At 40.7% G+C, this 13,378-nt stretch overlaps 1 protein-coding gene across 1 annotated transcript; it reads right to left on the bottom strand.

The window, feature by feature from the left end:
* Positions 1 to 240: 240 nt before the first annotated feature.
* On the bottom strand, positions 241 to 11,043 carry aoc1 (amine oxidase copper containing 1). Its single transcript, XM_060920707.1, has 5 exons — positions 10,894 to 11,043; positions 4,102 to 5,643; positions 3,551 to 3,839; positions 858 to 990; positions 241 to 759 (listed from the first exon to the last, which is right to left on the bottom strand). Exons 2-5 carry the CDS (start codon positions 5,633 to 5,635, stop codon positions 490 to 492), a joined length of 2,226 nt encoding a protein of 741 aa, XP_060776690.1. The 5' UTR covers positions 5,636 to 5,643; positions 10,894 to 11,043; the 3' UTR covers positions 241 to 489.
* Between the last annotated feature and the right edge of the window lie 2,335 nt (positions 11,044 to 13,378).

Raw genomic sequence — 13,378 nt, 5'->3', positions numbered from 1 at the left:
ATGCATAAGCTGGCGGATGGAACATCCTTCTTCCTGGATGTTCTTGGTAGATAAATCCAAACCATGGAGACGCACCCTTTTGTCAGTTTAATAAGATACCTCTAAAGATCTCTGCCTTGGCAGAACATCCAAAATGAACAAAATAGCCACTTAAAAAAAACTGATTTACATGCTGATGTCCCAGCAGTTTTATTTTTATGTCTTCGATAATAAAAAAGACACCAGAAATGGAGACAAGAATCATCTGTATATAGTTTAATATAAGCAATTCTCAAAACAAAAACATGTTTGCAGTACACACATTTATAGTTCGTGAGATTAAGATTTTGTCAAACCTGTATCCATATATTTACGTATATAGTTTAGAAGTTTGTATATTTAAGCGTGTTGGATATTTGCATGCATGTTGGAAAATGGTGTACAGTCCCTCATGTAATTTAGCTTAAGCTTTATGAATAACACTTCTAGAATCTTTCATACACCACCATTCTAGACTCCATGATATGTACCATTGTAGAGGAAAGGCTTGTCTGAGACACAGTGACCTACAGTCTCTGGAGTCCATCTCTGCACTTTTGGTTTACCCTCTTTATCTGGTCGCACAATGATTGTGTTGAGGGAGGATAGCGAGGGGTCCTCGTTGAAAAAGTTGAACGGTCGAAGGAAGAAGCCTACAGAGTTTCCTGGAGTTGCTGTGTTGGGAATGTCTTCAGAATGAGGAATGTGTAAGAAACCCACAGTAACCCAGGCAACCAAATCCTGCAAAAGAGAACATACAAGTGATATGACACGTCCTTCTCAGCATACTTTTCTGAGCATAAAAATGTATGGTTATTACAGTGAGGACAATGCAATACCTTATTCACAATGGTTTCATTGTTGCGGATATAGTCCTCAAATGAAACGACAGGTTGCCATGGGTCATTCTGGGTATAGAGGCAACTGCTAGTGAGCTCACTGTCCTTATGTCTAGTTACAGCCAAAGGATATCTATAATATCAGAAAAATCAAAGATGAGCCATAGTCTTCAATCATTTTTAGATAATTCACTGTCCAACAATTACTTGTAAGCATGCATCGGACATCTGACACTTATCAATAACAGGGATGTGATTTGGGGCTGGTGAAATTATCTGAAAATTTTAGCCGGGGGTCTGGGGGCCACAGGCCCCCAGCTGGTCCAGGGCAGCGCCCTGGTGGGGGGACAAAGTAGTCAATGAACCAAAGTAGTCAAATTTTGAAATGCAAGGTAGAACTGATAATGTTTTATCATATGAGACGATAAAAAGGTTTTAGAAATCTCAAAATGTAAACAAAACACGTCCGGACAAAAAAAAAAAGTTTTCTGTGAAATTGACTCATATACAGAACTGTACAGTGTTCACTCACTTGAGGATTTTCATATGCAAGAATAAAAATCACTTTTTCACTAAACAACATTCACAAAAAATGTGTTTGCTGAATCCATTCAATCCAATCAGAAGTCTGTGAAGAAGCCAATATCTCTAATATTTCTATTCATATTTCTGAAAGGCGGGGTACACCCTGGACAAGTCGCCAGGTCATCACAGGGCTGACACAGACATGCGGGGTACACCCTGGACAAGTCACCAGGTCATCACAGGGCTGACACAGACAACCATTCACACTCACACCTACGGTCAATTTAGAGTCACCAGTTAACCTAACCTGCATGTCTTTGGACTGTGGGGGAAACCGGAGCACCCGGAGGAAACCCACGCAGACACGGGGAGAACATGCAAACTCCACACAGAAAGGCCCTCGCCGGCCACGGGGCTCGAATCCGGACCTTCTTGCTGTGAGGCGACAGTGCTGACTGCTACACCACCGTGCCACCCTTAATTTTTTTTTATTGCTGTAAATTTTGTTAATTATGCCTTAGATATCACAGCAATGTGTAAATAATGTAATGTATCTACATTGGTTGTAAATTTAATTAAGTTCATTTCATTCATTCATAATTATCATACTTTTTTAAAAAACAATTTAAAAATAAATAAATAAATAAATAAATAAATAAAATTTAACAACCTGGCTGATAACACTGGTCAAGATGATGTTGACACTTCTCTAAAATGAAACTAACTTTATATAGTAGCCTCCATATACACACACTGAAGGCTCAATCCCAAATCACTTCCTCCTTCTTATACAAGTGCCCTACACAGGGGGCCCCTGTCGTCTCTCTAGTGCACTCTATATGCCTTATGGAGCGGTTTGGTCTTCAGTGCAACAGATTTCCTCTTCATCAGCGCGGTGGAGCAACAGGACAGGGGGCATTTCCAGCTGCGCAGCGCTCACTTTCACTTAGCCTGTTAGCCAGAGCAGGCAGCTGCAACACATATTTTGACTTTCTATGTAGCCAGAAGAAGCTATACATGCTCCAAAATAGGATTAAATTATAAATAAATGGCCTTGACAGACTTGTGTTTAAGCGGTGCGTTAAAGCTCTTGCTAGCTACATGGCTAAGTAGCAACAAGCCTGAGTGTAAAGTAACAGAACTTCACTGCTACTAGCAAGCCGTGCTAACTCAGGAGCTAACTCTGGTGTCGGGTCTGTTCTCTGAGCAAATGTTCCAGTCATTTTACACCCAAAGTGGAAATATTTCTGCGGACTAAATGACGAACAGCATCTCCTCCTCTCTTTCCTCTCCTCTCCTCTCAGCGCGCCGGTACGTGAACTCATTCCGGGTGACCGTCAGCCAACCTCTCGCCTCCCTAAACACACACACAAAGCCCACTAGCTCGACCCAGACAACCATGTCCTGTCAAACACACTCGGCTCTGCCACGTCGGACAAAACGCACACATAAAAAGCTGAGTTTGTTCGTGACCAAACGACACACACTCACAGATAACATGCTGAGGGGCCTCCAGCAAGCACGCCATCTCTCTCTGCCCCTGAGCAAGAGACGATCCGCCCCGACCTGAACAAATGTCTCACAGTCTTATGTCCAACGTCTGTAGCAACCTCTTTCTCCAACCATTCCCAGCGGAACTTGTTTTTCACTATTCTGCCGATTTCTTTAACTCGATTTGTATCTTTACGCTCGATCACGGAGGCTGCCATCTTTCAACTCTGTTTGAAGCGAGCTTACGTACAGCTATCTAACAAGCGCGTTCATTGGTTGTTACAGAGCGATGGGCCAATCACATACCTCGTTTCATCTCAATGACGGAATTACTGAAAGTCGGAACGAATAGGATATGAATGCGGATATTTGAGTGAAAAATCGGAAAAAAATTTTTTTTCAAATTTTGAGGTGAAAAAAGCGGAATTCCGCGAATTCGCGGAAAAATCACATCCCTGCGATAAGTGCATCCTGGTATGCTAGTATAATTTTCCTTGAAAAAGATGGAAGCTTCTTTTTCATTACTCAATTATATACATTCAGGTCATCATGACTGCACCAGATGTGTGCTAGTGTAATTGTTCTGCATCTGTATACATCACTTTATTTTCAGGTTGGGAATTTGTTCATCTTGCATGCAGATAGATCATTGAGTGACATTTGTGTAGTAATGATACCTTGACCATGGAATACCATTCTCCTCTTTCCAGCCCTGGGGCAATACACTGTGGGCATGGGAGTTAAACTGAATACGATAACCCCTCTGATGCCCCCACTTGTTCTTCTGGTTTGGGTTGTAGAAGTGTAAATAGCGAGGAAACTTTTTCCCAAAGCGGAAGGCAGCACTGCGTTCGGTTTCATGTTGTGTCCTGGAGAGGATGGATTGTTTGATTGTGTGTTGGGAACTCCAGGGGTTGGTGAAGTTGACATATTGCAGATCTATGGACTCAAAGCTGTTGTCACGTCCTAACCAAGAGAAAGAGAACAACTAATTTTTCTTTGCAACATCACAAGATTTAGGCTAAGGTTTCGTTTCCTCCATAATTATTTTAATTTGTCCTAATTCCTAAAGTGTAGGAGTAGGTTATGTCAGGAAAACTAGCTCTATGTATTTACACCCTTTTCAATACAACATTTCTGTTCTGTGTGAATTAGTGATAAACTCAGACAATAATTTTAAATGTATTACCAAATCTGAGGTTGCATCTTTGCATCTACTTCAGCTCACCTGCAATATCCAGATCCACTTTGTAATGAACAAGATGTGTGTGTATATTTCCAAGAACATAGTTGTAAACCTTGGTTCCGTAATTCAAGCCATTTTCTGTGAAGTATGTAGCATGAATGTAGCCTGTGGCACTAACTCGAGACTCCATTACTCCATTCTGATAGAACAGAAAGTCCCAGATGTAGTCGTAGTTGTAAACAGTGGATGTGGTTCTTAACACGAGAACATGGTTTTCAAGACCCCCAAAGAAATTGTAGCCTCCTTGGAAGTCATTATTGAAGTGCCTCCGAAGAGGCAGGCCTGTTGTCATCTCAAAAATACATAGTGCATTCTTATACCTCACAGGTTTGTCTGTATCATAAAAATGGTACAAGTCCACAAAAGTGGCAATTTCAGGACAGTCAATACCTGGTGCAAGCTCAAAATCAGAGGTTCCCATGGCCCAGCCAGAATCAATGAATTTTGTTTGCATTGCAGCTGGTGTGTCTCCAGCGTATAAGGCAATGGCTTCTTGCACGCTGACCTCATAGGCAACTCTCTCACCATTGAAGCGCAAGTCAAAGATCTGAAGACTAGCGGATGAGCGGACACGGTAAGCAAAAGACCATCCAGCATACTCCACAAAGTTTTGATCTACCCGGTATCTGGTGCCTTGAGGCTCCACGAGCTTTGGCCCATAGATATTTGTGTTTGTATTGCTATGACCTCGAGGAATGTAGGTGGAAAACAGATCATTTTCATCATGCTCAGGCAGCTTGATTTTAGAGATCATTCCCATCTCATACTTCTCCACCAGCTCCTCTACACTGTCAAAGTATTGTTCATTGTACCATACTTTTTCCACAGTCCATTTCTCTGGATCCAAGTCTTTGTGGTTGATAAGAATCTCAAAACCCACAGGATGAAGGAAGTACCCCTCTACAAATTTCTGTAGCATGATCCATGTTCGTCTCTCTCCTGATTCCAGTCCGCGTGGAGCTATGTCTGTGAAGGTTAGGCATCGATCGGTGTAGTTTCCAAATGTAAACCCTGTGCTCTCAAACAGAATTTTGTTCACTTTCTTTGCGACTTTGTTTAAGATGGCATTTACATGCTCATATTCTACAGATGTGATTGGTCGGGACTCAAAGTTGATGGGTCGGCCACCTTTGAAGGTCTTGACCCGATGAGAATTTGGGAAAGGCAAAGGACCAACAATGTATTCAGTTATATTAGGCTGAGCCTGGTTGGCAAATTGTACCACCACACGAGCCTGACGTAGTGGTTTTGCTTGTCCCCTATCCAGTGCCCGGAGGGCCTCATGCTTTCGAGGAACATGTAGCTCTATAAGAAGGATGCTGTTCTTTTTGAGGGACTTGCTTTGTGTTGAAGTAAGGCCCAGCTCACTGCAGGAATGGAGATAGGTTCTCACAGCTATCATTTCATGAGGGGAGAGATCAGCAAACATGGAGGATCCATGATGAGCCCATTCTCGAACTCTAGATGTAGCACCCTGAGTGACTACTGAAGCAAACAACAGCAAAGGCAACCACATATCCAAACCTGCATAAACAGAAAGGTAGACATCAGTAAAAATAACCTAATCATGAAGTGGTGAACTATTTTTCTACAAACCCCATTTCCAGAAAAGTTGGGATATTTTTCAGAATGCAAATCAACCCCCCCCCCAAAAAAAAAAAAATCTGTGATTTGTTAATTTACTTCAATCTTTATTTGTGTAACCCACCTAAAGATTTGGGTTACTAAACCTAAATATATTGAATAAATATGATAAATATACGTATATATATATATATATATATATATATATATATATATATATATATATATATATTAGTGTTGCCACCTGTTCTGGTTTTTCCTGATTGTCCCGGATTTTCATGGTCTGTCCCAGAAAAAAAATAAAAATCCGGGACACTGAATGTCCCGGTTTTTTGTACATGATGGGCAAAATGTGTATTTCAACTTGTTAGCCAGCTGAGAACCAGTTTGCTTTTCCATAGCTCGCCGTGCTAAGTGGAGCCACGTCATTACGTCGCTGTATACGTCAGTTACGGCACTACGTTTACATAAACCTTGGTGCGAATATCGAAGCAAAAACAACACGGAAGAAGAAGCAGCAGCAGCAACAACAACAGCATTAATAATAATAATGGATGACTTCGCGTTTGTACAGCTGCTGCTTCTCGCCGCTTAAAAATGGCGATCTTTCGCGGTCTTGTTATTGTTGTTGGTCTTAACAACTCCGCCCCCCCGCTGACGTAAGCGGTTCTTTCCTCTGGCCCAGCAGAGAGTTGGTGCTAGCCTGGAACCGTTTTTTCTGGCCCCAGAGCCAGTTCTTTGTCAGTGGAAACAGAAAACCCGGTTCCAAACTAAGCACTGGCCCCGAACCAGCCCTGGAACTACTTTGGTGGAAAAGGGGCAATGGAGGATGCTTGGACTGATAAAAGAAACAGACTCTCTGTTGCAATGGTGAAGGCTGAGCTTCAAGTCAGGCTGAGCTTCAAGTCAGGCTAAACTTTCAGTTGTCCTGTACTGAGTTCAAGACATTCATTGAAAATCAGCCAGGACTCATAGCAGCAGCAAAGAAAAACACCAAATATAAATGGAAGATTAGGTAAGGTTTTGGTGAATTAAATGAAATAGTGTAGTGTAGTACATACTCCTGTATGTACTGTATGTGCCCAGTTATATCAGTTACATGTCCTCCTATGTATTTGTTTAGCCAAGAGCAGCAAGCAGCAGAGGCACAGGCAAGCACAAGCAAAGCACACACCACACTCTAAGCAATCAGGTAAGCTGTTTGACACTACACCTTACATTGTTACATTCAGGTATTCTTAGATACAATGAAAAATTAGATTATTTTTATTCCACATAAGCAAACAAACAGAACTTAATTATGTATTCCCCTTTTACCTGTGCCCACTACTGCCCCCAATATCCACAACCAAAAACTGTTGGAAATAAACCAAAATAATGAAGACCTGCTATATTATGTAAAGCAATTAACTAAACAAATAACTAGCAAAAGCGTCATTTTTACTAATTAGAGCAATACAATTTCAGCGTAGAAGGGCGATTTTTGTCTTGGGTTAGATGTGCGAAGGGCGCCCTTGCTTACAAGCAAAAAGGTCGATTGGATGGTCGAAATGTCCAGGATTTTTGTCAGACACAGGTGGCAACCCTAATATCTATGGATAAATAGATTAATAGAACTACTTAGAAGTTTATGAATATTGTTTGCTGTTAACAGGAAGCAGGGCTTTTATTTTGGCAAGGTTGTTCTTGTTGCCTAGAACGGGCATTGTATTATTTTTCCCGCTCTTGATGCTTGATTCCTTCGATAGCTTTAATAGTGGATAACTTGATCTCTCTTGAACCTTAAATTATCTTTCAACATTTACTTCCCAGATCACTTACACTCTCAAATTACTTCACTCTTTATACTGCCCGAACATTCATCTTTCCCTTGTTTAATTTCCTTCTGGATCTCTGCGATTGGTTTTTGATGTGAACTGAAATTGGATGGCGAGTCAGTCCCTGGATCCTGGAACCTCCTCTGGACCATCTGGAAGATCAGCACTATGCTAAACACATACGCACTGATATTTTACACCCACACTTTTCTTCTCTTTTGGACATTTTGTTTGATTTGATACTTTGAATTTGAAGAGCTCTCTTTTATTTATTTTTTTGGGGTATTTATTATTTGAATCTTTGTTACTATTTTTAAAGTTTATTTTATTTTTAAAAGGGACAGTGTACAAATTAGGCGGCACGGTGGTGTAGTGGTTAGCGCTGTCGCCTCACAGCAAGAAGGTCCGGGTTCGAGCCCCGTGGCCGGCGAGGGCCTTTCTGTGCAGAGTTTGCATGTTCTCCCCGTGTCCGCGTGGGTTTCCTCCGGGTGCTCCGGTTTCCCCCACAGTCCAAAGACATGCAGGTTAGGTTAACTGGTGACTCCAAATTGACCGTAGGTGTGAATGTGAGTGTGAATGGTTGTCTGTGTCTATGTGTCAGCCCTGTGATGACCTGGCGACTTGTCCAGGGTGTACCCCGCCTTTCGCCCGTAGTCAGCTGGGATAGGCTCCAGCTTGCCTGCGACCCTGTAGAACAGGATAAAGCGGCTAGAGATAATGAGATGAGATGAGTGTACAAATTAAACATTATCCTTGTGGTAAGGACAGATGTCTGTACCAGGTTATAGCAGTACATGCTAGTTTCCGCCTGTAGTCCCTTGGCAGGTGGATGTAATAAAAAAGATAAATAAAATGTACAGGAAATGTCACCAAATCTATCATTAGAGCAATTTGTAGTGATTTAGACCAGTAGAAGTGGATAGCCTCATAAAGCATACATAGCAGCATCATTTTTCACAATCACACACACACCATAAGTTGAGCGAAATGTACAAAGGAATGTGCAAGCCAGTGCAAATATGGATTATCCCATCCCACTACCCCCTCTTTACATAGAGTATAAGTTTTACCTCTCCAACCTCGAGAGAGAGAGAGCGCAAGACATGCTCTCCAAACCACCACTTCACATTTCAGTAGGTTATACCCTCCCACACCTAATGGTCATACACAAGCATAATAAGATAAAATAAGAATAAGAAAATTCCCCCCCCCCCCACACACAGGACTCTCCCATCCCTCACAATCCCCACACACCCACAAACACACTAAAAAGTGCAAGATCTGTATACCCCCACCCCCCACCACACACACACACACACACACACACACACGTACCATTCAATAAAATGCCCTAACTATCCTTTTTTATCCATGTGTACATAATTGAGTTAATAATATCCATTTCTTTGTCAAATGTGAAAAAGACTTAAAATTTGTACAGGATATTAATTCTGTTGGGAGGTTATTCCACTGATTTGTGGCTACAAAAGAAAAAGATGATTTACCAAATGTAGTCTTTCGTAGTGGGACACTACATTCCCCCCTCGACACTGATCTAGTGGTACGTGTTGATAACTCTGAGCACAAAAAAATAAATTGTTTCAAAGGTGGTGGTGCATCATTACGTATAATTTTAAAAAGCAGGCAGAGATTTGCATGCCTAATTAGATTTTCAAGGCTCAATATGTTATATTTACGAAGCACAAGACAGTGGTGGTAAGAACGTTTTCTCCTGGCATGGATCTTTATGGCACTTTTGTAAATTGAGCTGAGGGGTCTTAATACCGTTTTGCAGGCTTGTGACCAACTTGTGATGCAGTATAGAAAATGAGACATAATCATTGCATTTAAGTATAAGCTAGATGCATCAGTAGTAAGAGATTTGCGTATGTATCTGAAATTTGATAGACTGAACTTCAGTGTGTTACTGAGTTTTTTTACATGAGATTTAAAACTAAGAGTCGGGTCAAGAGTGATGCCTAGGTATTTAAACTCAGTTACATTCTTTATGGCTTGCCCGTTGATTGTGATTTCAGGATAGTTTCTGATTTTGGTTTTGCTTGTAAAGAACATGGATACCGTTTTATCAGTGTTTAAGACAAGACAGGAACTATGCAGCCATTCTACAACCCTTTTCATTTCATTTGAAAGTATAGTTGCAACCTCAGATGCATTATTACCATGCACATACAATACAGTATCATCTGCATACATTACAATATTAACTCGGTCACATACAAGTGGGAGGTCGTTAATGTAAATACTAAACAGCAACGGCCCCAAAATAGACCCCTGTTTATTCTCTATTAAGAGAAAGGGTCAAATTTAATCTGTATCATTTAATAAATATTATACTGTTTTTTCTACCTTTTAAATGGTTACCTTTTGTCAATTCACTCCTCCTGTAATGCCGTACCTAGAACTGGCCTAAACTAAACGAACTGCCTGATATTAGTTAGATAGCACCTTTCTTAAATGTACTTATATTTTTCCTAGTAGAGTAGAGGGGTGCTACATTTGCATGAGCCACAACCTATCCTTTCTTGCAAAAACTGAGCCTTTGGTGCATGTTATTTGGTGTATACCCAGTCATGATCCCTTCATCTGTTACCAGTTAACCTGCTTATTGTGGAATCTTCCAAAATGGTGTTACTTGAATATCCTATAAACTTTTCAGTCTTATTTTGTCTTTGTCCCAACTTTTTTTCTTTTGAGTGTGTTGCAGGCATCATATTCATTGTTTATATTTACAAAATCCAATTAAGTTGGTCAGTAAAACTCTTGAAAATATTTCCATTGTACTTTTCTCAGTTAAATAAAGGTTCATGTGAATTAAAAAATTACAAAGTTTTGTTTTTATCGCATTTTGGAAAATATCCCAATTTTTCTGGAAGTAGGGTTTGTAACACCTTGCATAACCTTGGAACGGTGCCAAATATACAAAAAAATTAACTTCAGTGTTTTTTTATTTATTTTTTATTTTTATTCTTTAGCTCTCTTCTTTAACTGGTAGGAGAAAGTCAAACCCTTCCTTTATCACACTGTTATCTGTTCAGTGATACAGTAAGTCAATGAATCTATGGATTCTTTTCAGAAAGGATTTTATGGAAAAAATTAAAAAAGAAACAAACAAAACAAAACTACTGCTTTGCTCATAAATTGACCATTGCAATCACAAGTACACCAGGCTACCATGCATAAAAAGTCACATAAACAGGTAAATATATCATATTTATTGCCTGAAATTTATAACATCATGATGTAATCCCCTTTTATAATAGGGCTTTTGCAGTAACTTAATTTTTGTAAAAGGAAAAAAAAAGTCAAACTTAGCAATGCAGTTTCAAAGAAGAAAAATGTTGAATGGACTTACCTATTGCTCTTATTTCCAATTCTTGTGAGATTTGTTCTCTCAATGTGTGACCTCCGGAGCGCAAATGTATTTATTCAGTCCAGCCTGAGCAGATATAATCTTTCCCCGACAGTCCTATTTGATTACGAGTGGGATATAAAATTAACTCCTCTAGTGTATCATTGGTCCTTTTATGAGTGACTCAAGTCTCAAGCTTGGGAAAGCATTGCGCAATTTCAGGTCATAAAACAGTCAGGACAAGCCAAAAACCTGTGTCACACTTATTCGGAATTGGCAAGAATCAAGCAGAACCAGCTGGAATGAATTTTTTTTTCAAAATTCGTGCTACATTTGCGCGGGAATTTCAAACTGACCGACATTCTTACAGCTTTGTAAGAATGCCGTTCGAATACTTAGAATGCACTTCGAACCTGCCTCGAATGATTCTTGCACATTCCAGGTGTATTAGCTTTCGAATGCAGTTCAAATGTAGTTGGAACACAGTAGGAATACCTAGAATGCTGTTTGAATGCAGTAAGAACATTAATAATACACTTCGAATGCCATACGAGTGCGGTTCGATTGGTGCCCGAATACCACCTGAAGTCGGGTTGGAAGGTGCCTCGAATGCTGTATGAATTCACTTCAAATGCAGTCAGAATGCTCCCAGAATAGCCGCCAGATATGTTTTGAACGTCTAAGAATTCAAAGAAAATGCAGCTTGAATACTTAGAATGTACTTCGAATGTGCTTAGGATGTAACACGAATGTCCCGAGTGTACCAAGAACGGTCCCCGATAGGGTATAAAACGCTGCTGAATCTAGCATTTTCATCAGTCTCAGCCCAGACACCATAGAGTATGGACCCCCTGGACCATGTTGCTTTGCTCCAGATTGCTGTCCTCCAGCAAGACCTGCTTGAAAGAGATGTGGAGGAGGCTAGGAGAAGAAACATTAGGAGGAGAAAACCCAGAAGGTCTCAGACCCGACCATGGCTGTGGCCAGTGGTGGAGTTCTTGACCTTGGCTCCCTTTTTCCTTGGTGGCATGACGTGAGAAACTTGGGAAACTTTTTAAACTTTTTAAAACAATAGACAAAAGGCTGATGTTGAGCAGGCGACTCCTCAATGCAGACTGAAGTTCCAGCGGCAGCTAGCCGCGTTTTAATGCGATTCGGTGGTGTTCTGAATCACATCCGCACTCATTCGAGGGCCAATCGGGATGTTCCGACTGCATTCGAGATGTATTCGAGCAGCAATCGAAATATTCAGATGGCATTCAAAGTGCATTCCAGCTGAACTATTTTAATATCGAAATAGATTCTGGCAGCAATCGAGATGCACTCGAGGTGCATTCCGGCACATTCGGGACATTCTGGCAGGATTTGAAGTGGCTTGCCATTTTGATTTTTCCCTCGAATGTGATCAGAATGTTTCGAATGCCGTAAGAATATTTAGAATGCAGTCAGAATGCAGTTAGAATACACTTTGAATGCTGTTCAATATTTCTCCTCTTCGAATGCACCTCGAATGTTTTGAGCATGAGCAAAACATTCGGGCCGGCCACAAGAATGGGCCCGAATATTTGGAATGCATTCAGAATGCAGTCAGAATTTTTAGAATGCACTTCAAATATCCCGGAATATACGAAGAATTTTCATTCCGACGGCATTCTGGCTCATTCCGCCTCTAGTGTGACTACCCTATTAATGATTACAGATTACAGGCGGATTCGAGGTGCATTCGAAGAGGCGGATTCGAGGTGCATTCGAGGTGCACTTGACTTTGGATAGTGGCCATTTTCATGGCAAAAAACCCTTGATGAAATAACAAAGAAATTATGTCATTTGATTGAGCAGGACATTTATAATACACTGTAAGACTGAACAGTAAAAGTCTGTTGAAGAAAATGGGCTGTATTAACTGAAATTTTTTAAAAAGCTATTTCACCACTAATGTTCTAAGTTATTTGAATGGATTTTTGTTTTAAAGTACACAGTACTCAACCACTTTGATTCATTTTTATGATCTTACTCAAATAGCAATAATTTGTGACATCACGTACGTGCATACATGCTTCTTCACCAGCCAGTGAGAGAAGTCCGCCATGTTGGTTGCTCGCTGTTGATGGGAAACGCAGAGAAAAGTTTGCAGCTTGTGAATAACTTTGATATTTCGATGTTGAAGCAGTTAGTGATTTTTTCCCCCTCTGGAAAATACACCATGGGACTGCTAGTGAGTATATGGGAGGCAAAACGTGCTTTGGCATTCAGCAATTTTCTCAACCTGCTCGGCTAACTTTCAGCCTCTGGAAAGTCTGCTTTGTCGGCGGCTGCTCGCTGTGGACGAGAGGTGCAGAGATAAGTTTGCAGCTTGTGAAGAAGTTGAAGCAGTAACAGAGATATTTTTTCATCATTGGACTGCTAACGTTAGTGAATATTGAGGCGAAAAGTGCTGTGGAATGCAGCAATTTTCTCAACCTGCTCAGCTAACTTTCTCTACTGTCAT

Source organism: Neoarius graeffei, chromosome 5, assembly GCF_027579695.1.
Source record: "Neoarius graeffei isolate fNeoGra1 chromosome 5, fNeoGra1.pri, whole genome shotgun sequence".
NCBI lineage: Eukaryota > Metazoa > Chordata > Actinopteri > Siluriformes > Ariidae > Neoarius > Neoarius graeffei.
Note: the sequence above shows the minus strand (reverse complement) of the source record. Positions and strands in the feature narration are given on the sequence as shown.

Excerpts from the sequence above, each read along its gene's own strand:
- aoc1 (XM_060920707.1), bottom strand. The coding sequence starts at position 5,635 with ATGTGGTTGCCTTTGCTGTTGTTTGCTTCAGTAGTCACTCAGGGTGCT. Across the intron at positions 991-3,550 it reads AATGGTATTCCATGGTCAAG|ATATCCTTTGGCTGTAACTA; the intron begins GTATCATTACTA and ends CTGATATTATAG. Across the intron at positions 760-857 it reads ATGAAACCATTGTGAATAAG|GATTTGGTTGCCTGGGTTAC; the intron begins GTATTGCATTGT and ends TCTCTTTTGCAG.